The sequence below is a fragment of the Leptopilina boulardi genome, unplaced genomic scaffold, assembly GCF_019393585.1.
Source record: "Leptopilina boulardi isolate dan_hultmark-lab unplaced genomic scaffold, ZJU_Lbou_2.1 LbouV2_177, whole genome shotgun sequence".
Taxonomy (NCBI): Eukaryota; Metazoa; Arthropoda; class Insecta; order Hymenoptera; family Figitidae; genus Leptopilina; species Leptopilina boulardi.
The window spans coordinates 180,292-207,252 of record NW_026137726.1 but is presented as its reverse complement, the minus strand read 5'-3'; the positions used below and the strand labels follow the sequence as shown (position 1 = coordinate 207,252).

The following is a 26,961-nucleotide window of genomic DNA, read 5'->3' as shown; positions in this document are numbered from 1 at the left end:
CTGCAAAAGAAAAAACAGAATTTCTCACGAGACTCCCGTGATTTTTCTCGCCGCGTACCTGTCTTCATAATCCCACGTGTGCTTCCTTCGTCTGAATCATAAAAAAATGATACGGTATTTTCTTTGTTCTATTTTTTAAGCAAATTTTGAAATTTCCAATTATAAAAAAAACTCTGTATTTATAATAAGTAATCTTAATTTTTCTTTTTCATTCAAACCATCATTTTTTATTTTAAAAAAATTTATAAATATCTATTTATGAATTGTGTAGAAGAATAAATATTCTAGATTCTGACTCCAAACTCTGTTTCTCCAACGTTAGAGATGTTTTTATAAAATGACATTACAATATACTTCCTACAATTTTGTTAATTAATTGAAATCTAAGTTTTTATTATTATTTTTTTTAATGAAATTTAGAAGCGTTGGAGCATATTTTTTATTATCATTTGTTCGATTGTTTTTGTATTTATTCTTCTACTTAATTTATAAACTACTTTTCGAACATAAAATATTGACTAATCTATTTTTGAGAAATATTGCAAAAAATTTCTGGTAATATTCAAGATGAAAAATTATATTTTTGATTACCTGTATTCTTTATAATGTCTTGGTCTGCTATTGTAAAATAGTGGCTCGGAAGACAAATCTGCGATTTGTTGAGAAGAATACCTTTGAGGAGGACCTTCCTCAGGATAAGGTTCATCGTACCTCGGACTATGACCTCTACTGTAACCACTGTAACCAGGAGCTAATCGTCCACCCACTATTCCAGGAATCTAAAAACATAAGTTTTTAATTTAGTCTCAAATTCCAATTTTCATTTACCTACATTATGGACAGAATTATATAAGCTATTATAATATGATTCATAAAATATTTTTCTGCTTAAGTATAAAATTTCCTGTTCATAATTAAATTATTAATATTTTCATTAAAATAAGAAATTAATGCAAAATTTTGGATTTAACAATATTTATGCTCCAATTTATAATTGTTTTAAATTAATTGGTTTACCATCTTAGTTTCAACGATAATTATTGATTTTATCAACTTTCATTAGCTAAATCGAAAGCCTTAGGGAAAATGTTATTAGTTGTAATAAGTTAATATTTATTTTTAAAAAATTTTAATTTTATACAAATAGGGTATAAGAATTTTATGATTATATTTTAATAAACATTTATAGTTGTGAATAATTTATTGAAGAAAATTAAATTTTCCTGTGTAGGTAAAATATTATAATATACTTACAATGGAGACTGAAAAAAACTGTTTAATTCTTTAATATAAAAAAAAGAAGAAAAATAGTAAGAGAATTAATATCCACAATATTTGTTATTATTTACCTGATGGTCATCTCTTTCGTAGCTATTTTCACGAGAAGTTTCAAGTGATCGTTGCGGCGTTGCTAGTTGATTTGCAGCAGCTCGAAATTGTGATGCAGAACTGTTTGCACCTTGACCACCCACAGGATAATTTAAATCTGACGTGTAGTCTGAATCCTCTGAATAACCCGCTGAAAAATCAGATATTTAATAAGAAATTATAAAAGACAAATTAGTAAAATTAAATTCAGCAGCAAGTTTTTTTGTTAAGTTAAAAAAAATATTTTTCTTTTAATAAATATAAGATAATTAATTTTAATTAAACAGTATTATTACAAAAATTAATTATTAATTAAAAAAATATTAATACAAAAAAAAATTATCGATAATTTTTCCATACCCATGATAAATTATTATTAAGTTCAATTAATAACTATAATTAAATGAATGTCGCAAACAATAATTTCTTATATGACTAGGATATACTCAAAAGTGTGCATATACATATATATGAAGTTCAGTGTTCAATTTATGCCGCTAAGACATAAATTCTCCACGCTTGAAAAACTTTATCAAAGTTTTAGACGTTGACATATCATCTTACTCAATAAATTCTAAAACTCCATTTTAATCAAAATGAACTTCAAAATTCTAAAGTTGAAGAAAATAGATGAGAGTATTACTCCTACTGTCATCTCATTAACCTTGACAAAACAAAATTAATGCAATTTAATAATATTAACAAAATTAATAGACTATACCGATCAAAAATTGTGCGACTACTTACAAAACTGCTATTAAAAACACGACTTTCTTTAAAATTTGTTATTCTTTAAACAAAATATCTATTGCTACCTTTTGTAATGATTGTTATGTGATAAACGGATGAACGTAATTGATTGACGGAAAATAACAATTAAATAACGATCGAGTAAAGAAAACATTACACGTTGTTCCCTATGCTAAAGTACGGTAGCGACACCATTTTTAGTTGCCTTCTACGCCAGTGATCACATCTCGCTGATATTTTACGCGTGGTAAAAACCACTTTATACAGTAAGACTGCTTATGAGGTAAAACCTCTTATTGTCGGTAAAACCACCTTTACATCTACATGGTCTTTCGTAGGAGAGACCATGATGCTAAATGGAGATTTACTTGAGCGTCGTCAGGACAATGATATTTTGTAGTTTAGATAATATGGCAAATAAAAGGTTCTATAAAGTTTTCCCTTTCAGTAGTGTGCATTATGCGTATACAAAATTTCAAAATGTAAAAAAGACAATTACATGAAAATACTTGAGCGTATCAGATATTAATAGTTTTTATACTCCAACGTGTCTCTAATACCAAAGGTATTTTCTTATGCGAGCAGCCTTAGATTTTCATACAGATGGTTCTGCTTGATGCTGCAGTCATGATAGTCCAAAACGATTTTCATTTCATTTTCATTACTTTGCCTTTTGGAAATCGTCAGATTATATTTTATTCATGATTCTTGTGTTATTTCTTTCAAATTAAAAAAAATTTAACCGCGCTCGAGAATGTCAAGACAACGTTTTTTTCTGCAAATTTGTAACCCTCCCGCTGCCTTACGTTACGTTCAAATTGTCAGATTTTTTAAATGTACATTTTTTAGCTAGTAATTAACCCACCTTACCTTAATCTGACACTCTTTAATTTCTCCAACTATCGATTTTTTTTACTAATCTGATGGGCTATCCTAGACGCACGTCTTGATAAAAAGAGTTAATACTTGGAAGAGTTACTCAACAACATGCAAGGTATCCCCCTATGTACATCTGCCGCGCTCGAGTTAATCCCGAAAACACATTGGGCTCCCCTACTACGTATAGTAACACTACTTTTTAGGCAATACTGATGTGGTAAGACCGCTTCGAGGAGTGACGATTTTTACCTGGTGCGCGACTCTTAAAGACGATCGGTTCGGTGGAACGCATGCGCGGACTTTGGTAGGGACCGTACATGCTGCGTGCGTGTCGTAAATGAGTACTACATCGATTTTTCATTCGTCAGTAACGTAATTATTGACCTTCGATAAAACAAAATAATTACACGACAATTTTGCAAAATTTCGTTACACCTTATTAACTTTTTTCAATTTTACAGTTTTTATCAAATTGAATATAAAAAATATTTTTAAAAAACATAAATTCATTATTTTGACAATTTGTAAAAAAAATAGGAATTTTTTAGATTTACAATAAAATAGCGATTTCGAACTGCGCATGATGGAAAAATCACGCTCTGAGATGGCAAACGCACAGACGGTAGAGAAAGACCGTGGTTCCCTCGTCACTAGGATGCGCATCGTCTATACTCTAAGCGAGTGTGGTTCTAAGCATCATACTTTGTACCGTAACTAAATGTATTAAATTTCTTTATTTATTTACAGATATTATGCCATTAATCCAGATGAAGGAAGAGGCAGAAGTGCCTATGGCCTGCAGAACAGTACGGAGAAAAGAATAGCCGGATGAATAGCATTATTTATTTATTTATTTATTTAAACACCAACACCCGCAGTCCTAAAGGACCATTAATGGGCAACTACAATTTTAATACAAAAAAATTATAAATCTAATCTATCTAAGTATAAATTTAAAGTTTTTATAAAGTCGGTGCTAGAAGCAAAGAATAAATCTAAATTAGGCTTTAACGTAGAAAAAATATCATTTACATGATAACGTGAAAAGTACATTGGAGAAACACTTCCGAAATCAGTGCGCAACGAAGGTAAATCCTCGAAGATGATCTCCAGGTATACCCGTTATCGGCACCGCGTACTTTAATATTTTGTTTCTCACAAAATTATTGTTGTCCCTCTTTCATATTTACATAGCTCATGGGAAAAAACCTCAGCTTTCCAATGAAAATAAAAAAAAAATACCCGAAGGGGTGAAAATCGAAAAATAAGGGTTGATTTTGAAAAAAAGGGGTCAAAATTTTTTTTTTTAATTTCGTATACATTTTTGAAAAGTACGTGAAAAATGCATTAAAATTCATTATGGATAAATTAAAATCCATTAACTTTTGTCATAGTTATACGGATTTGAAAATGACAATGTTACTCTCTAAATTTTGAATCAGCGGAATCTCGCTGATTCTCAGCTATAAGTATACCACTGATTCCAATCAGCTTATATGCACTGATGAATTTGTGGAATTTCACTGATTTTTCAGCGTATATCCGCTGATTGGTGCCAGTGGTATACTTATCGCTGATTCAAATTTAGAGAGTACCCTTAACGTCAAAACTTCAACCCCCTCTACTTTCGACAAATATTTTTTTAATGAGTTTATATTTTAAGGATTTATTACTATCATATAGGACAACAATTTACCAAAGTATGAAGCCAATCCCAGAACATTGACTTTTTGGGCTGGGGTGAGTGAAAAAGAATCTCTCATATAGAGATTCGTTTGTTTTTCCAGATTATGAATATCTAAAATTTAGCATAAAATATTTATACATTTACAAAAGTTATAATTTATCTCGTATACCTTAAGTTTGACAATAAATGGACATCAGTTTTAAATTAAAAACAAATATAATGTTGAAATATATATAAAATAATAAATTTAAACATATTGAAAAAGCCATTCGCTTTTCAGTTTTATGATAATATTAATAGTAAATCGACCCTTTTTGCAAGTAAATTTCCCAGTTCCATTTCAGTACCAAAATGCACCAAATTGGTACTGAATTCTTAGTTCCAATTTCCATCAGTACCAATTCAGTACGATACTTCCGGTAGGGTAATAAATAGAAAATTAAAAAAAACTTTCATTTGTTGAAAAGTAATAGTGGAAGAATGTAATTGGGTAAGGTAGATTTCTGAAATATTGAGTAAAGAGAAAAATGGTGCCAAGTATAAAGGTGCTCTCACACCTTTTTGCCTGCGTGCAGGTTACCATGGCAACGCATGAGAGTGAGTACGACAGAAAATTTAAATATCGAAATTTTCTTTCTCACTCACACTTGTACGTTGCCATGGTAACCTGCAGGCAGGCAGCCAAAAAGGTTAAGAGTGCGCCATAATTCAGCAAGAAATAAGGCGCGAAAATTTGAAAAGAATATTTGTTAGGTTAAGAATTGTGATTAGGCTAAGGTAATATTATGCAATAATTAGAATATATTTGAATCCACAAATGTAAAAAGAATAAATAAAAATATCAACTTTTTTTATTTCATAAAAAACATTATTCAATGTCACATATAATATTAAATTAAAAAAATAAAATTTATTAAACAAATCATATTTTAGAACATAAAAAAATTGAATTATACACAGTTTGAAAGTTTTTCACTCTCTGTCTGGTAAAGTGAAATGATATAATTGATATAAATGATTTGTGTGAGCTTCTTTTTGTGGAATAATTGAAGAATGGTAGAAAGACAATAGTGAAAATGCGATGTAAAAGAGTAAAAGCCAAGAAGCGAGCAATTGTTCAGCGCAAGTGAAGAGGAATGACAAAAGGAATAAAAGCTATTTAGGTGTAAGTTGACATACTTACAATGCCCTGTATTGTATAATATCTGTCGACGTGCCTGTTCCGCTCTTGCCTCTTGATCCACAGTGTTGTTCAGCATCTCTAGTTTCCTCTGTAGATCCGCCGCTTCCGTATTTTCCGGGTCTTAAAAAATGTAAAAATGTACGTTTATTAATGTCATCAGAAAAAATTGTTCATCTACTCGCCGCGCTTGCTACAGGGACGTACCGTTAAATTCAGAAAAATTTTAAATATAGACAAATAAATGCATGTCATTCTTTTTTTAATTTACACACATCTTGCATGTACACCTATATATATAGAAATTTTTATATATACATAATAATAACATATTAAATAGAAAATGAAAAAAATAGTTTTCCTAAGTTTTATTTTTTTTTATAATCCTGCATTTGTCGGTACAATTGAACCCTGGATCTTTATTTTTGCAGTATCGCGCGTTTTATATCATTCGATGCTGAATGTTTTCTTTTTTTTGCGAAGAATTTTAATTTTTATATATAAAAATCATCATGCAAGAAAGGAATTTGTATTTACTTGTTTTTTTTTCAATTCAGCAGCGATAGATATAAATCACTTGTTTTTTTCTATTTGTCGGACATCACTAAAAAACGTATGGTTGCACCATTTTTTTTCTTTTTTTTTTTTTTTTTTTTTGAAAACACACACGAGCACACAAAAAGCCTTTGAAAACAATGAGTCAAGTAGTATATAAAAGAATAGAGTTTTATTGGAATTATAACAGCAATCATTAAACATCCGATAACATTCTAATATTTTTTTAACACATCGAAAAAAAAATTATCAACATAAAGGTGTTCTTTTTATTTTTAGCATCGTATATTTCTTTCTATAATAATCGTGAGAATTTTCCCTTTTTTTTGGAATTAAAAAATTCTGTTTCTGAAAAAATCAATTAAATTTTCATTGAATTTTGAGAAAAATTTTCCTTAATTTGGATTAAAATTTTTTTACATTTTTAAAAATTTTTTTAAAAAAAATTTTAAAAACATTTTTACTTCCAAGAACAGAGATTTTTAGATTGATATTTGCACCTAAATTGAATCCAATTTTTCGCCATTGGTATTTTTAATATGTAATTAAATTTTTAGAAACTATTTTAGTGGTATAAAGAAGATATTTAGGTAAAAATGTTGAATTATCAAAATTAAAATTTGTACCTAAATTGAAATAAAAATTTTTAGCACTATAAGGGATTCTGAAAATTTTTACAACATATTGTGGTTGATAATGAAACATTTTCTCCAAATTTAAAAAAAAAAGAAAATCAATTTTTTCAAGAAAATTAGAAAAATTTTGGATACGTTTATTAATAAAGAAAAGTGTAAAAAAGTAAGTTACTAATATTTTTTTAATATAAAACTTTTTTTTAAAGTAAATCTGTGACTAGGTTTGAAAAAAGTATAGTTTTAATAGAATTTTAAAAATTTGACGGAAAAATTGTAATTTTTTCAGATTTTTTGGAATGTATTTTTCTTATTATTGTAAATGATATTAATATATAAATGTATGTTACCTACACCCTATTCATTAACTGTTATATATATATATATATATATATATATATGCATTCTATTGAATAATGTTACGAATCAATAACATCTGACTTAAAACGAGCATTATGAACACTGCTATAATTAAATTTTGCATTGATTTGAAGAAAACGAGAAATGGGGTTGATGAATGAGAAAAAAAGTTTATTTGAAGACTTAATTAATTTAAATTTAAATTGAAAGTTAAATTTTAGCAGATTTGTATTTATTGCTTCCATGTAATTTAATATTGAAATTATTATAATTTATTAATAATACTTATTGAATAATAATTATATAATAATTATGAATAATAATAATAATAATAATTTTTTAATAATAATTATTATTATTTATTAATAATATAATTTACATTTATAAATAATTTTTGCAAAAAAAAAAGAAAATTTTTAATCTAGCCGTTTTTTTTTTGAGAAAATCAACTTTTTAAGCAAAAAAACTGAATTTTTTCTTTTCATATAAAAAAAAACTTGCAAGACAACAGTAAAACTAATCATGTTTTTTTACTAAACTTTTGTTACCCTTCTTGACATAGTTTTTAATAATAAGAACTGAAAATTGTAAAAAAAAAAAGAAGAATGATAATAGAGAATCAATTTATAGCGAGAGAATTTTCAAATAAAAATTTGTCGCAAAACTTAAAAATTTATAAAAGTTCCATGTGTGAATTTTAATTGATTTTAGTTTCGACAAAATTGTTTTGTTCACCCGCAGCACCTGTGTGTGATTTTAATTTATGTATATATGTTTATAAAAGTTATCTATTGTATTCAAATTAATGAAATTATGTAATAATGCTTGTAAATGACATTATAATGAACAACTATTACAAAATTATTGAACAATTGTTATCTTATCTAGAAAGATAAGAAATAAAGGTATATATAAAAAAGATGGAGAAAAGAAAATAGTTCAAAAAAGTAGAAATTTTCTAATTTTTCTATCTACTATTAAAAATAATAATTAATGAATTAATTATTAATAAATTAATAGTCTAATAAATTAATAATTAAAAAAAATAAATAAATAATTTTTTATGTTTTCAATTAGTTAAATTAATTAAATTTTAAAAAACATTAAAATGCATTGTATTGTTCTTCTGCTGATTTGGAGTATCTTTTCTAATTATTGTGAATGTAGACCGTCTGAAACACTTTCCACTATGCCTATTGATAATTTAGGAATTGGTATGTTAAGAAAAAAATTAAAACACTGTTTTAAAATTTTTTTTTAAATTTGGAATTAGTTTAAAATTTTTAAAATGTTAATAATTTATTTTATAGAAAAATGTATTAGACCTGTGGAGGATACCGAAACATATTGGGTGTGCAGATATTTCCCATCTAAAGTTATTACTCCAGTAAAAGCAGCCTTAGGTACATTATTATTATATAAGGGGCATTCCATGTGAATAAAAAATAACGTAACTACAACGGAAGCATCCAAAAAATTTAAATTAAATCTAAAAAGTAAAAATTGACTTTTATAAAAATTCAAGTGATCAATTTTTGATTTTTTTGTTATTTAGTTATAAAATTAAAAAATTCTTAAGTCAGGAATTATATTATGTATATTACGAAAAAATTTATAATTTTATAATATATAATATTATTTTAGTATCATAAAAAACATGTTTCAAAACTAACTCCACTTCTGATGACGCTAAATTTAAAAAAATTATATTTTCCAATCATATTTTTATCAAATTAAATAATAAAAAAACGTATTTTCTTATTTTTCATAAGAATTTGGAAAAAAAATGTTCCAGTCAAAAAAAATTATTCAAATAGAGTGCTCCATAAATAAACGGGATGAGAATATGAATATCTTGTTATTACATGATTTCCAACTATTTTTGATTTTATCCAGATTACTGTACAACAATGATAATCATTGATGGACCTAAAATTCGTCATGTGTGCAGAGAGGAAGAACCTTTTTATGTTGTTGGACAAAATCGGCCACTCGGGATGATTAGTGATGAATTTGGCCAAAACGACGATCGTTCTAACACCATAGAATATAATATTGTATCGACTTATTGGGATACATTTTTTTAGTTATTTTTTCGACAAAAAAAAATTAAAATTTTCGAAAAAAACAGTTTTTTTTGTTTTTAAAATTTTTAAACTAAAAACTTAAAATGAATACTACGTTCTATTTCATTTTTGCGAGTAAATTGTAATAAAAATATACCAATACAGTATTAAAATTAATTTGTAATTTTTTTCGAAAAATGAAAAAATTCAAAAAATTTTAGCTTTTACAAATATTTATTTAAAAATAAACAAAAATTCTCTGTATTTTTGTGTATTTTTAGGAGAAAATTTTTATAAAAATTTAAATAACTTGAATTAAAATTGATTTTTTGTAATTTTATTTCTTCTGAAAAATAAACATATTTGAAACAAATGATTTGCTTCTTTAACTTATATAATTTAAATTTAAAATAAATATTTCACTTAAAAAGTAAAATTCTTGTGTATTTTTACGTGTAAAAAAAGTAGACAACCTAATTAAAATTGATTTAAAAAAAAAAAAAATGAAAACTTCCAAAGAAAATTCTTAGTTTTTACAATTTTTTTTTAATTTGAAATTTTTTGAAATTTAAAATTTTGTACTTTAGAGTAGCTTTTACGAGTAAATTACAATAAAAAACTTAGACTATTTAACTGTTGCAATTTTTGATCTAAAAAACAAAAATGTTTTATATGTTTATGTACTTTTACGAGAAAAGTCGAAAAAATCATACATCGAATAATAATAAAAATAAATAAAATTAATAATAATAATTCAAATTGATTAATATAAATTTTTTTTTTTTTGAAAAATGTGAATTTGATATTAATTTAAAAAAATTAAAAATGTTCATGTCAAAATTTCTTTAAATTTACTTGATTCTCTTAAAACTTTTCACTTAGAATTTATTACAATCGTGAAATTCAAATTCAATGTAAAATCAATTTCAAATTGGCCGTCTCCAATTTGATATCTTGTAAATTCATTATTGAATTTTTTATTTATCGACTTCAAAAATCCCTAAAAGTAACAAGTTTCAAGAAAATCCGATCAGTTACAAATATTTTTTTTTTTTATCGACATATTGGATCCACCATTTTGAATTTTAAGAAAAAAAAATGAGATTCAATTACTCTAAAAATTTTTACAAACAACATTTTTTTTAAATTTGTTTTTCACAATAATTTTTATTTAAAAAAAAAACGAAACTTTTTTAACAAAACTTTGACGAAATTAAAATGTTTCAAAACTTATATTTAAAAAAATACATTACGCTCCAGGAGAAAAGGGACCCTGTGGTAAAAAAAATTTAGGTTATGTTTATTAACGTAAAATTATCAGCTCCCTGAAGTTGGCGTCGACGCTCAGCGTTGAAAATTATTTTTACAGGACCAAAAGTGTCAAATTATTTTGTAAAAAATATTTTCGGTCCAAATAATACCTTGAAAAGTATTTCTCAATGTATTATTTGGACCGAAAATATTTTTTAAAGAAATAATTTGACATTTTTGGTACTGTAAATACAATTTTCGGCGCTGAGCGTCGACGCCAACTTCATGGAGGTCAACCCTATTACTATAAACATAACCTGAAATTTCTTTACCATAAGGTCCCATTTCTTGTAAAGCCTCACATATATAAAATATATAAAAATTATTCAGATTTTAATTTATTTTAATTAAAATTTATCTAACACAGTTAATTCGTTTTTTTTTGAATTTATAATTATGAAATTCGAAATCCAAATATATGCATAATTCTTTTATGTTTTCTTTAACAATTGCGGAATCTTTTCACTTTTCTTTGAAGCACCTGTGTTGACATTAAATTATTTATACCTGAGAGCTAGCTATTGTAGTATTGAATGAAACTATTGTATAACAATTTTTACAAATGTCATCAATGAAAAACTATCATAAAATTATATACCATACAATATAATTGATTTAAATTATCCTATTCAGAATTATTGTGCCGACAATATTTTTCTACATTGTATTAGATTAAAATAGTAAATATTAAGAATATTTCATATACAATTGGTTATATCTTATCAATAAAGATAAGGAATTAAGGTATATAAAATGATTACAAGAAAAAAAATAGTTAGAGAAACTACAAGTTTTCCTATACTTATATTATATTTACACGATATATATATTATTATTAAAATAAAAAATAAAATGCGTTGTTTAATATTTGTGTTAATTTTGTGTTTCTTTTCGAATAATTGTGAATCTAAACCATCAGAAGGATTCACTTACATGACTACAAATAATTCAGAGATTGGTATGTTTAGAATAAAAACAACATATTACTATTTTAAAAACTTTTTTTTTAAATTTTAATTTTTAATTTTCAAAATTTTAATAATTTATTTTATAGAAAAATGTATGAGACCTGTAGAGGATACTGAAAGATATTGGGTGTGCAAATATTTCAAGTCTGAAGTTTTTACACCAGCACAAGCAGGCTTAGGTAAATTTATTTTTATGATTTCAGTGCTTCTTAATTTATCATATAATTTTAATAATATCGAAAATTATTTTTAATAATATAAATATAATTTTCTCAGATTCGGTTAACTTTAAAAAAAAAAAAAAACTATTTTGTAACCTTGTAAACAGTTTATATCACCTTGGAAAATTTGGAAAAAAATTATTTATTTACTCATTTATATTTTATATTCTAAAATTTTTTCCTTTTTTGTATAAAAACTGTATGGAAAATTCAAAAAAAAAATTGTGTTAAATAAGAACAGAAATGATAGCTTCAATATTTTAAAAAAAAAATTCAAATCTTCATGATGAATTCATGAGATATTATTAAAAATGTTCTATCATATCTTTTCGTTACTAAAATCGTGTAAACTCAACAAATTAAATTTTTAATAATATCACAGAAATCTGTTAATATTTTTTATAAGTAAATTATTTTTTCTTTTTAATGGTTATTTTACAGGTTACTGTACAATAGCAATAATTGAAGGATCTAAAATTCGTCATGAATGCAGAAGAGAAAAACCATCTTTTCTCCCAGGACAAAATATAAAACTCAAAATGAATATTGAATAAAAAGAAAAAAAGTTTTATGCATTATATAATTTAATACATAATTCTTATTCTCAATGTATTTTGTTAATTTAAAGTTACAATTTTTTTAAATAAATTTAAATTATTGACATTATTATAAATATAATAAAATAATAAATATTTTTTACTATAAATTTATGAAAAAAGTGTGCATATTTCACAAGCTCAACTGTTATAATTGAAATTAATTACAAATTAACATATTAAAAAATAATAACAATAAATTAATTAATTATAATTAACTCCAGATAGTACAACTGGGGTAAAACAGTACCCTAGAGAAAATTCAAACTACGGCCCTGGCTCTGTAAGCTTAACTGTCATGGCGGCACCCTAACCTTAATTTGACAAATTTTCATTTAACATTTTCTTTTAATTCAGACAAAAATTGTAATTTTTAACCAATTTTTATAAAAAAAAATTTACTCAGTGAAACATTCTCTACAATTTTTACCTTTTTTATATTGTAATAAGTATGTTCTTAAAAAGTTATTTAATAAATAAAATTTTAATTGTTTATAACTTTTTAAGAACATACTTGTTACAATATAAAAAAAGGTAAGAATTGTAGAGAATGTTTCACTGAGTAAAATGAGCTTTTGTTTATAAAAATTGGTTAAAAATTACAATTTTTGTCTGATTTAAAAGAAAAAAAACTAAATGTTAAAAAAATAATTATTGATAAAATATTTTGGAAAAAAATAATTTTTTTCGAAAGAAGTAAATCTAGATCTTCTAAAATTGTTTCAAATTAATATTTATTATATTTTTGTTTGCGTTAAAAACAATTTTTTAGTTCTGACAGGTTTTTGAGGTTATGTTGATCTGTGTTAATTTCAAAAAACGCTTATTGGGCCTTCAAGTACATCTATTCAGCTTTAAAAATCCACAGGAATTCTAAAAAAAAATTGTTTAAAAGACACATTATTTTTTATAAAAAATGTCCTTTTTTAAAAATTTTGTGTTTTTTTGGTCTTTGTAATTTTTTGATCATATTTTTAATTGTATCAAAAAACAAAAAGCGCTATCTTCTTCCTTATAAAAAAACGAAGAAAATATCTTATAATTAAATATTATTTTGCGATAAATATAAACATTCTATCAACAAAACAATTTTGGGGTAGTTTTCTACCCCAGCTGTACATCTACGTATGAGCCAGCTATATTATGTTGTACTGTCCAGTAAAAATATAATAATATTTTCAAAATTAGAATAATATTCTTAAAATAAGAGTAATATTCTCAAAAAAAAGAATAATCTTAAAATAAGAATATAATATTACCTATTATTTAAAATAAGAATTGTTTGTTAATTCAAGAATATAAATTATATTCCCATATTGTAAAAGAATACAAAATACATGGATAATATTCTTAAATTTAGAATATCGATTTTTCAATGTACATATGTATACCCTATAGTGCATCAACTTCCTGTTCTACGTATACTAGCTAACATATATCGTCTCTTCTCAATCTTAGTGTGTCTGGTTTCGAACTTTGAGTGCCTACTTCTAACTCGATATCCATACATCTATATATAGGTATAAGATATTCAGAGTATGTATTTCTAACTTTACAAGTTCTATGTCACTCCTTTGAACCCTATGCACGTTTTGTTAACTTGATCATTCCTTTCATTTCTCATATAAAAGTCTTACAATCAATAGTTTCAAATCTTTCTGCGCATATACAGAAATTTAAATTCTTATTTTTTCTATTAATAAATATTTTTCTAAAAATCTTTATTCTAATAAAAGGTTATTGAAATTACGTCAAAAAATAAGGAAATTTTTCATTGAAAATTAATTATACTAAAAGACATTTACACTGAGAAAACGATATGTTTGATTCAAACATAATATGTTTAACCCAAACTTAAAATAGCTTTGTTATACAGTCAAACATATTTATGTTTAAATTAAATATATTCTCTGGTTGATTCAATGTGAAAATATATTTAATTTAAACATAAATTATGGTTGATTTCAATTTATTCATAATAAATTTTTATGTTTAAATCAAACATAAAAATTTTAAACATATTTTCAGTTTAAGCCAAACAGAAAATATGTTTGAATCAAACATAATTATTCAAACAAATAATAATTTTAAGCCAAAGTAGAAAATATTTTCTATATATTAAAATTAAACATAAAAACTGTGTTGGGTTAAACAAAAACTTTTAAACTTGCTGCCGTGTGATATAAAAACTTAGTTAACTGACATTTTGACGAAAAATGAGTTTTTGGTATCAATGAACTCGTAAGAAAAAGCTGCGTCTAATAGTTATAGTTTAAATAATTTTTGCAAATTATTGTTTATAAAAAATAGTTATTAAAAATCTTAAAAACTCCAGAAAATGAAAGAATATTTGATAAAAAGTTAAGGAAAGTACTTTGCGTAGTCCAAAAAACAAATGAGGCTGCGAGCTCGAATATAAGATTTCAAGGAGAAACTTAGTCAAAGGCAGTTGTGTGTTTTTTGTATGAAATAAGTAGTCGAGTCTGAGCGTTGGATTTGAAATAAAAACCTTACATTTGCAGCGCTTGCAATTAGCTAAGTTCTTCCATCAAAAATTGAGTCGAGTAAGAGCCGAACGACTACTTAACTGCAATTCGGCTAAACTCGGATTGTCCTCGGGTCGCAGGCAGTAAGCTGCTGTTTCCCTTGCTTCTGTCAAAACTTCAACTCAGAGGTTATGTTTAGCGGAATGAAAAGTGTATCCAAGTTGAAATTGAGAAATAAAAAACGAAGAAAATTGTAAGTAAAATTAACTCAGACGATTTTTTTTAATGTTTTTAAACTTAATAATAAAGATTGTTCATTTTATTTCAGTAGTTTAAACGTATATTATTATTATCATTATTCAAAATTAACATTGCCTAATTAGTTCTTATTTGGTGAAAATTTATTTGCAGTGTTCATGTACTTTTAAAATGATTTGTGAATTCGTAAAACGTATTATAGAACTGTTGCAACTGTCCCCTTACCACATGACGTCACTGCAGTTAGCTAAGTTCTTCCATGAAATCAGCAGACCGAGCTCGCGTATCTATTTCGTGGACACTACGCAAAGGACTTTCCCAAACTTTTTACTTCATATTTGCATTCGGAAAAACACACAAGTGCATTATTTCATATAATTTGTTTAAATAATTAATTTTTTATTTCATAATTAAATAGAGCACCATCATTATACCAAGTATGTGAAGTTAAATTTAATAATTTTACAATTCTTATTAGTTTTCTGAAAGCAAATAGTTTTTCCCTATTTTCTCGCTTCGACATAAATGTCAGTTAACCAAGTTCTTATATCACACGGCAGTATGGTATTGAAGGCAAAAAAAAGAACAATATCGAGTCAAAAAATAAGAATAATAAAAATTGAAATTTTTAAAATTAGAATAATATTATTGAAAGTAGAATAATATTCTTAAATTAGAAAAAATATTCTTAAAACTGGATTAATATTTTTGAAATTAAAATAATGTTCTTAAAATTAGAATAACAATTTTGAAATTAGAATGATATTTTTGAAATGAGAATAACAATTGTGAAATTAGAATAATATTCTTGAAATAAGAAAAATATTTTGGAAACTAGATTAATATTTTTGAAATTGGAATAATATGTATTTTCAAAATAAGAACACTATTCTTAAAATAAGTATAATATTCTTTAATGTTGAAAATATTCTTCAAACCAGAATAATATTCTTTAGACTAGAATAATAATTTTAAAATTAGAATAGTATTCTTAAAATAAGAATTGTTCTTAATTTAAAAATTGTTTCTTATTTCAAGGTCAATTATATATTTGACCTGATAATTGTAATTCTATAATTATATTTTAATTAGTGATACTATTAATTTTTGTCAAAAATTTTTGTATAGAAATTAATTTTTTTAACATATCAATAACCGATTATAGAGCTCGAGAGATTATCAATTTAAGAAATTGTAATATTTCATTAGATTTTACAGGGTATACTCTAAAGTGCTGCTTCTCTAGTTAAGAGGAAAATGCTCGAGAGGCACACACACACACACATATATATATATATGAATCTCGTTTAATAATTCAAGAATTATGGTTGGTTAGAGCTTATCACAAGGGAATTTGGTGGACTAGACGCGTTTGAAATAGGAACTAATTCGTAATTAAATGATTGTATAATGACCGCATAAAAACAAACATACCGCAAAATACAATATTCTATGATTATTGCGAGGATTATATAATTTTTAATTAACTATGTGAAAACATTATTTGACAATTTTATTCTTATACAGTTAGAATAAAAATAGTATTTAAATAAAAAATAATTCTTAAATTTAAATTGCAAAAATATAATTCATAAAAATATTATTCTTATTTCAAGAATATTATTTTTATTTGAAGATTATTATTTTAATATGAAGAATATTATTTTTATTCAAAAAATATTATTCTTATTTGCACAGAAAAACCCGTAAACTGAAATTAAGAATATATTCTTGGCGCGAATTTAAAAAATATTTTATACTTAAATTCAGTATATATATTATTCTTAAAATAAGAATATATACTCAATTAAAGTATAAAATATTCTTAAATAGGCGCCAAGAATATATTCTTAATTTCAGTTTACGGGTTTTTCTATGTGACGAATTTTATTCTTATTTGAAGAATATTAAATTTTAACTGATATAAAACAAAATACGTGGATTTTATTTTTAAAAAAATTAAAAATTAAATTTTTTTCCTTCTTAAAATAAGAAATTGTTCTTAATTCAAGAATTTTTTTTTAATTTAAGAGTGTATTATATTCTAAATGTGAGAATAATATGCATGGAAAATATTCTTAAATAGGCAACAAGAAGATATTCTTAAATTTAGAGCTGCGTTTCTGCTGCATTTTTGCTTTCTAAATTTGAACAAGTTAAATTGAAAATTATTCTCACATTTAGAAAATGTAATCTCATATTGAGCGGAAAATTAAAATTTGATTTTTAATAAAATAACAAAAATCAACAAATATATAATCTCATAGTAAGAGGAAAATTAAAATTTGAGTTTTAATAAAAAAAAATAAGTAGAATAAATCAAGAAAATTATACAATAAAGCCTATAAAAATTCTTTTTAGAACACCTATCTAAATGGATAGGTGTCTTTACTTTGTCATCAAAACTCATCAATTGCTTCCGTGGTATTATCTAAAAGAAGATTAAAGTTAAACTTATAAGATTTCTCAAACTTATAATAGACTTCATGTGTGTATATATGACAGAGATTCTAAACCGATTCGAATATTTCAAAACTTTGGATACATATATATATATAAAGAAAATTTTATTTAAGTTTGTAATAATTATAAATTCTAAATATTAACATGTGTTAAAATTATCACACATACAACGTTTTTATTGCTTTTTAAACAATCATTTCAATAAATATGCACATTCCAATTTTTGTTTTTTTTTCTTTTAACATAAATCGTAAAATGATGATAGAAAAATAAAGAATGATATTTTAATCGATATTTATGAAAAAACATAAATTGTTACAGTTTTGAGGAAAAATCAATTTTAAAACGGAAATTTTTATTTTTTTTTATTTTTATTTTTTACAATGATAAAAGTTTCGTGGCCGAGAATTTTAAGTTCACATGAGAGAAAGAGATGCAATTAAGAAAAGGGTCAAGTGAAAAAAAATCTTAGAACGTGCGAGAATAGTTCTTTTCTTGATATATATATACACGTTTCAACTTTTCATCGCGTTTTCTTCTTTTGTTAATCGCATACAAGTTTTAACTATTTAAAAGAAATTTTATCCACTCTTGATTTTTAAATTCATCAAAAAAATACGATATTCTAAATTCAAAAATATAATCTTAACTTCTATTTTAGAATATAAGCTACATATACACATATGCATTTTATTTTTGCAGTTAGAATATAATATTATGAAAAAAATAATACTCTTAAAATAAGAATAATATTATAAAATAATAATTATCAAAATGTAACAATTTAAAAATGGTTTTGTTTTTGAAAAAATATTATTAATTAATTTATATATTCTGACTCTAACAATAAAATATATGAATTATATTCTTGAATAATAAGAAAACAAAAATATTCTTAAATTTAGAATAATATTATTACAATAATAATTTTCTTCTATAAGAAGATTACTTATATTTTAATGCATATTTTCCTCTAGAATATCACGCAAAAGGATTCCTCTTATTTTAAGAGGATTATTTTTTATTTAAGAATATCCCACTTAAAATAAGAGGAAATACTCTTCGACTAAGAGTTATATTCTTGATTCACGAGGATTTTCGCAAGAGGAATTTTCCTCTATTTTCAAGAATATATTTTTTTCTATGTAAATAAGAAAGTAAAAATATTCTTAAATTTAGAATATTATTTTTTTGTATTGTTTCATTTTATGGTGGAATGAAACTTTATATAACTCATATAATGTGCCAGGAAGTAACATCTGGACTCTTGATATATTGACAAACTTGAAAATGTTCCGGGACGACAGATTTCTTGACCTTTTTTTCCACTTTTTTTTTCTCATTCACATTGTTTGTGAAGAAATAAAAAAAAGAAGAGAAGCAATCTAAAATTGAAAATTTTCGACGTCTTAATGGTACCATTATGCTTCACTGGTGGCATCTAATTGCTTAAGACTATATATATATATATATATATATAAAGTCAGAAAATCATTAGACTCATCCAAGACTTGAGAATTGTCCAAATATCTTAATATGGGTCAAAGAGCGTAAAGTGTTACTATATCTAAAGAGGCAAACTTCTTTTTATTAGGATTTGACATTGTAATCCAATACTTCAAGAGAAATTTTTATTTTAACTTAATATAAAGTATTTGAATGAAATTTAAATATATACATACATTTGTCTTAGAAATAAAACTAAAAATAACTATATTTATTTGTTTTAAATAATAATTTTTTATTTTGTACAAATAAAATTTTATTTGTATCTAAATAAATGTATTTGAAATATTAAACAATTTTTAGCAGAGAATATTTAAGTATTACGTAAACATCTAAAATCCTATGTCTGACTAAAGTTTACTTTTACTACTGAGAAAAAAATTGAAGAAAGTTTTGTTATTTTACCTGTTATATATAAAACTACAAAAATTTAAAACAATTTGCTTTTACTTTTGATTTAGTAAATAACAAAAAAAAATTAAAAACTTTCAGTATGACTAAAACTGACCTTAACTACTGATAATTAAATTGAAAAAAATAAATTGTAAATCTGCAGCAAAAAAGCAACAAAAAAAATCGAATTTTTTTAGGGTTCCATACTCGGTTTGGAACCCTATTAATATCGGTTTTTTTGAAATCGTGTACCTCCCCCCCCCCTAGCGGCCACACAAATTTATCTGAAGGGCTGAAATTTAGAACACATATGTATTTTCGCGTGTAGATTACAAAAAAAATATAGCAAGCATGATTGGAGTTGATTATCATAGCGTTGTCAAGGAAAAATCATGAATTTTTACGATAAATACCTAAAAATGACTATGTACCCCCCCCCCTATCGGCCACATCTTTTGTCATAAAGATCTCAAATTTGGTACACTTATGTATTTTTACGTAAAAATTACAGGAAAAATATAGGGAAGTTGATTCGGATCGATTTACATAGCGTTGTCAAGGAAAAATCAAAAATGTCGAAAAAAACGGTTTTATCTCCCTAGCGCACACAATATTCAACCCAGACAGTTCATATTTGGTGTATAAATGTATTTTTGCGTGAAAATTACAAGGAAAAAGATGTGAACATGATTGGAGTTAATGATTAATTTTTATCAAATTTTTAAAGAAAAATGTTAATTTTAGGGAAAGAAATGTATTTTTCGACCAAAAACTAAGAAAATTTTATCTAAACCCGCGTGGAAATGGAACCATGGGTAAAATCATAAAAACCATGGGCGAAATCGATTGCTAAGGTAAATACGATTAGACCCATGGTTTAAACCTTCGCAAAAATCTCAAAAACTATTGCTTATGTCCGTTTCCCATGGTACAATTTCCCATAGGAAATTTTTTTTAATTTTACGGATTTTTAACCATTGCTAAAATCTTTCAAACCATGGGAACTTTTTTTTTTAAATTTACTAATTTTGGACCATGGCTAAAAACTTGCAAACCATGGGAAAAAATTTTTTAATTTTACGGATTTTGGACCATGGCTAAAAACTTGCGAACCATGAGAAAATTATTTTTCTTAATTTACGGATTTTTGACCATTGCTAAAATCTTTCGAACTATGGGAAAATTTTTTTTTATATTTACGGTTTTAAACCATTGCTAAAATATTAAAAACCATAGGAAAAAGTTTTTTAATTTTTTTGATTTTTGACCATTGCTAAAATCTGGCGAACCATGGGAAAAAGTTTTTTAATTTTTTTGATTTTAAACCATTGCTAAAATCTTGCGAACCATGGGAAATTTTTTTTCCATTTTACGGATTTTGGAGCACGGTTAAAAACTTGCGAACCATTGGGAATTTTTTAAAATTAATTTTCCATATTTTGCATGATTTTTGCAATGATCAAAAATCCGTAAAATTAAAAAAAAATTTCCTTTGGGAAATTGTACCATGGGAAACGGACATAAGCAATGGTTTTTGAGATTTTTGCCAAGCTTTAAACCATGGGTCTAATCGTATTTACTTTGGCAATCGATTTCGCCCATGGTTTTTATGATTTTACCCATGGTTCCATTTCCACGCGGGAAGTAATTCAAATTTATATATTTTTACGTATTTTTACGTGTAGATTACAAAAAAAAAATATAGCTAGGACGATTAGAGTCGATGGTCCTGGTGCTGTTAGGAAAGAACTGATAATAATAGAAAAAATCATGAATTTTCTCCCAAAAACGACGAAAATTTCATCTAAAGGACTTAAAATTTATTTATTTTTACGCATTTTTGTGTGTATATTAAAGAAATAATTTTAAAAACATGATAAGAAGTTGTTTTAATTAAGTTTTTTTCGAAAATGAAATTTTTTTTGTATAAAGTGGACTTTTCCCATAAGTTTTTTATTCGTTTCTCTGTTCTATTTATTTTTTTCTAATTTTTTTCTCTTCCTATCCTATTCTTCCTTTTTTAATTCGATATTCTTTTCACATTTTTTTAAAAGAAAATGTTTATTTTAATTAAAAATAAAATCGGAAATCCAGGATTCCGTAAACTCTAAGCAAACTTATTTGGTATAAAAACAAATGTTTAAAAAATATGTGTTGTACGACAAATAATATTAGTGATACAAAAAGGAACAATTTTGAAAAAAAATTTAAGAAAATTGTTCCTCCTTTGTTATAAAAACAAATGTTTAAAAAATATATGTTGTATGTCAAATAATATATAAGTGATACGAAGAGGAACAATTTTCTTATTTTACAAAAATTGTTCCTTTTTGTATCACTTATATTATTTGACATACAACACATATTTTTTAAACATTTGTTTTTATACCAAATAAGTTTGCTTAGAGTATGGAACCCTGGATTTCACTCGCACTTGTCCGATTTTTTTTCATAAGGAATCTCCCTTAAATGAAATAATGAAAAGTTTTTATCTTATAGTGGAATTAAATTTTTTTACTGATACTAAATTCACACTTATTTGAAAAGTATTCTTGAAACTGACTTTTACTACTGATACCATAATTACAAGACTATAAATGATCTGTTTAAAACGAAACTTACTTTTTTACCACTGATACTAAAGTTTTAAGAGTTTAGAAGTTTTCTTTTACTGCAACTGTCTTTTAGTTTCAAATGTAGAGTAGCAGAAGGAGGACGGTAGCACAATAAAATTTGACGTAAAGAATTTACAAAAAAATATTTTTAATTTTTAAATACTAATTTAATATATTTTAATGCTTAACAAAATTTTTGTTTGAAACAAATAAAGTTATTTATAGTTCTTAGACAAATATATTTTTATTTAAATCACGCTTCCCGACAAATAATTAGGAAAAATTTATCAGTGCCTTGTCAGTTTTCCTTTAAATTGCCCTATTTTGTGAGATTACTTTTGTTTTAATTAAATGACAGTTTTTATAATTTTTTATTTATATTCTATTTGAGATTATCATAACATATACAATATATATATTATATATTCATGAACATTATTCTATATACAGTATATTTAACATTTAAGAATAATTTTGAAAAATCTCGCTCGCATGGGGGATCGAACCTGGGACCCTTGGAACGCGAGCTGTATACGGAAACCACGTAACCACTTTGACTTATAGATCTTTTATCGAAAATTTAATGAATATTATGACAAGGGATACTGGGTTTTTTTAGCACTTATAAAGAACATACAAAGGAACATTTTCCCAGAGTTTAAAAAAATTCTAGCGAAAATCGATTTGCCAGAGAAATACCTTAAATTTTAATATTACACTGAGAAAAAAATTTAGTGTTTGCAACAAAATTGTTTGGTTAGGCAATTTTGGTTCTTGGAACAAAATTTTGGTTGGCTGAAACAAAGTCATAGGGTTATCTCAACCAAACATTTGGTTAGGTCAACAAAATTATTTGGTTGAACATTTTTAAATTCCAACCAAAATTTAGTTACAACAACAAAATAGTTTGTTCTAAAAAACCAAATGATCATTTGTTGTCCTAACCAAAAATTGGTTGCGACAACCAAATAGTTTGATTCGCTCTTAGCTCATAGCTTTAGAGAACAGTTAGTTTAAATCTCTCACAAGGATGGGTAGTCCAGTGATCAGAGCTCCCGACCTTCAGTTTTAAAACAGAGGTTCGATCCCAGGCGGAGGTGAAATTTTTCAAAGTCCATAAATATTTCAATTGGATAAAAATAAATTCAATGTTAAATTGATAAATAAATAATGAAATAAATAAAAAAGATAAAAGGAAAAGAGATAATGTAGAATAAAATTTTTAATTTTACAAAAAAAACTGTTGGTTTCATCAACCAAACATTTTTGTTGACCTAACAAACAAAAATTTGGTTGAGCTAACCAAACAATTTTTGTTATGCCAACAAAAAACACTCAATCTAATTTTTTGGTTGACTCAAACAAATAGTTTGGTTGCTTAAATAGCAACAAAATTTTTTTGTTGGCCCAACCAAATTTTGGTTGCTCTGACTAAACATTTTTCTCAGTGTCTCACTTAAAAAGTTAAGGTTATGATGTATTATTCTTTAAGAAAAAAATTACCACAATTGCAGGACTTACAAAAAAAGATATTTATTTTGCAAAATAAAATGTGACTTTTTAGGTTAAAATTAAAAATTTATAATTATTAATGTTTAAAACTAATTTATTCTTTTGTATCGAATTAATTGTATCAAAAATACTTAGAAAATTACTAACAATATGTCAAACTAATATATTAAAATATAAAAAATTATTCAAATGATACACATTCAATTAATTTGAGCTTGAAAAAATGCTCAGGTCTACTGAACCCATGGTATTAAGGGTTAATAAAAAAATTATATAGTAAAAATACTATTCAATATAATAATAATAAAAATTATAAAATAAATTTTTTCAAATTGTTAATAAATAAAATAATTAATAAGAAAGAAAAAAAATAGGTTTATGTTTATATTTTTTTCAAACAGGGAAAACTGTCTTGATCCTGACGAAAGCCACATTTTAAATAGGGCAAAACGGGACAATTTTTGCACAGGAAAAAAACTATGTAAAACTTTCTTTTTCATTGTCAAATATTTGACGTCAGTTTTTTTTTTTATTTCTAAATTATAAGAAAAATTTTTTAAAAAAATTGTTTAATCAATTTAAATTCTTAAGTAAATCAATTGAAACTTTAATTATTATAAACGGAGGCATAAAGTTTTTCTTTTCGCATCTACAATTTAAGATAATAATTCTCTTTATACAGGAAAATTGCAAGAAATTTACCGTTAATGTTTTCTTTTCAATGTGAAAAAGATATACTGAAAGAAAATTTTCACTCGCTAAGCAAAGCTCTGAGCGCTTCAATATATATATATATATATATAGGAAACGAAGCTTTATGTTTAGAGCGAGCTAGTTTATCCTCCGGCCCTTTTATCTTTACCGCCCTCTTCTTACAACCATCCCGTGGCAAGACATGCGAAGCTCTCGTTTGACTCAACGCAATATATATATATATATATATATATATATATATATATATATATATATGCGGTGTGTAATTATTCCATTCCCAGTCTTATATTCTCATGTAGTTAATTCACCTACGCGGAAAGGGAAATATAAATCTAGTTTGCTGCAAGGAAATTTCGTGCATCAATTTGTAAAGAAGAGGCTTTTAAAATTGTTTTCAAAATAGATTATACTTTAATAATAATATTCGTTTATTATTTATAATATAAACTAAATTTGTCCCTCAATGAGATAAATAAAGTTCAATTTCAAACACTCTCCCTATTCATATTAGATAATTAAACAATTTACACTTCCCAAACAACTATTAATTATAAATACTAATCGACTAAAAGTAATTAATAACATATTTAACCGCTATATATAAAGGCTACTATTATTTCAGTTTAATTGATAAATATTCAGTGGCTTCGTTTCTGATTGCTTAATAATAATATGTAATTAAAAAATAATTAAATATATTAATTAATAATTGAAAAAAGACTTAATATTCTATTATTAATTCCGACATTCAGAGAAATGTTATATTTGAACTAAATATAATAAAATATAATATAATAAAACCTACTAGCCGATTTATTTGGTGTAAACCAAAATTTTATTTGTCATGAAGAAAATTTTCATTTAAATCAAATAAAATTTATTGATAACAAATATAAAGATATATTTAATGTTTTCTACCAGGATTAGAATTACTAAGATTCGATGCCAATATTGGCCCAGTTTTGGAACGACAAATGTGGTTCAATTTTGGCAAAATAGAATTAATAAGAATCGATACCAATATTGAACCAGTATTTAAACGAGATTCGGACCAATTTTATCATGTTATCATATAAAAATAACTGAGATTTGGTGCCAATTATGGTTCAGTATTGAGATGAGATTCTGCCTGATTTTGGCAAATTAGAGTTACTGAGAATTGGAGCCAATACTGGCCCAGTACTGAGACAAGATTCTGCCCAATACTAAAATCGGTATTAATATTGACCCAGTATTAAGACAAAGTTCGGCCCAATTTTGGCAAATTAGAATTTTTGAGAATTGTTACCAATATAGGCACAGTATTTGGCAGAGATTCTGACTAATTTTGGAAAATTAGAATAACTAAGAATCAGTGCCAATATTGGCCCAATATTGGCTCAACATTGAGACGAGATTTGAATCAATTTTAAAAAATTGGAATTGCTAAAAAAAAGGTGCCAACTTTGGCCCAGTATTGAGACGAGATTCGGACCAATTTTCTCAAATTAGATTTTCTGAGAATTGTTGACAAAATAGGCCAAGTATTTGGCCGAGATTCTGACTAATTTTGGAAAATCAAAATAACTGAGATTTGGTGCCAATTTTGGCCCAGTATTGAAACAAGATTCTGCCTAATTTTAACAAATTAGAATTACTAAGAATCAATGCCAATATTGACCCAGTATTGAGGCGAGATTTCGACCAAATTCGAAAGATTAGGATTGCTAAAAATCGGTGCCAATTTTGGCCCCGTATTGAGACGAGGTTCAGCCCAATTTTGGCAAATTAGAATTTCTGAGAATTGTTTCAAATATAGGCCCAGTATTGGGCTGAGATTTAGTCCAACATTAGTAAAAAAATGAATATTACTAAATAAAATATTAATATTTAACTAAAAATTTGTGAAAATTTCTACTAATTTGAATTAGAGAACGAATTCTCAGTAATTTAAATTAGAGAGTATAATTTCAATGTTTTAGTTTAATTTGTTTTTTTTCGGCTAAATTATAATTACTCTAAAAATTTGTTGAGAAAAATATTTTTAATTATTTTTTGAAGAACTTTTATGTTTGCAAAGAGGTAGAGAAAATAAATAGAATTAATTCTACTCTGTATTTCATTTTCAGCTACAGTAGTTCATTTAGGAAAAATGGAAAATATATCCACAGAACAATTTATTATCTCAGTTGTATGCATTAATTATTTTCAATATTTAAAAATTAATCTGAGTGTTTCATTTAATCATTTCTTTTTTTTTTTGTTATTTCTTTGTTGAACAAAAGAAAAATAGAAGAATTGTCTGTTTATACAAATTTAAAATGAGAAGGATATTTTATGTTATCAACGAAAATTTGGTTGTGCCAACAAAATAATTTTGTTGGTATTTAAGCAATCAAACTATTTGGTTGAGTCAACTAATTGTTCTCATATAAGGTACGAGCTCAGAGCGAACTAAATTA

At 25.2% G+C, this 26,961-nt stretch overlaps 3 protein-coding genes across 3 annotated transcripts in view; 2 read left to right on the top strand and 1 right to left on the bottom strand.

Moving 5' to 3' along the window:
• LOC127277715 (phorbol ester/diacylglycerol-binding protein unc-13-like) overlaps nucleotides 1–26,961 on the bottom strand; it is a 196,689-nt gene that overhangs the window by 56,226 nt on the left and 113,502 nt on the right. Inside the window, exons 7-10 of the mRNA XM_051299028.1 lie at nucleotides 5,868–5,987; nucleotides 1,350–1,519; nucleotides 592–779; nucleotides 59–91 (exon numbers count right to left, since the gene is read on the bottom strand). Coding sequence (XP_051154985.1) covers nucleotides 59–91; nucleotides 592–779; nucleotides 1,350–1,519; nucleotides 5,868–5,987 — 511 coding nt within the window. The remainder of the gene's footprint in view (nucleotides 1–58; nucleotides 92–591; nucleotides 780–1,349; nucleotides 1,520–5,867; nucleotides 5,988–26,961) is intronic.
• LOC127277716 (uncharacterized) lies at nucleotides 8,370–9,650 on the top strand. The gene is made up of 3 exons (XM_051299029.1): nucleotides 8,370–8,625; nucleotides 8,722–8,814; nucleotides 9,308–9,650. Exons 1-3 carry the CDS (start codon nucleotides 8,520–8,522, stop codon nucleotides 9,496–9,498), a joined length of 390 nt encoding a protein of 129 aa, XP_051154986.1. The 5' UTR covers nucleotides 8,370–8,519; the 3' UTR covers nucleotides 9,499–9,650.
• On the top strand, nucleotides 11,557–12,904 carry LOC127277717 (uncharacterized). The gene is made up of 3 exons (XM_051299030.1): nucleotides 11,557–11,746; nucleotides 11,843–11,935; nucleotides 12,419–12,904. Exons 1-3 carry the CDS (start codon nucleotides 11,641–11,643, stop codon nucleotides 12,529–12,531), a joined length of 312 nt encoding a protein of 103 aa, XP_051154987.1. The 5' UTR covers nucleotides 11,557–11,640; the 3' UTR covers nucleotides 12,532–12,904.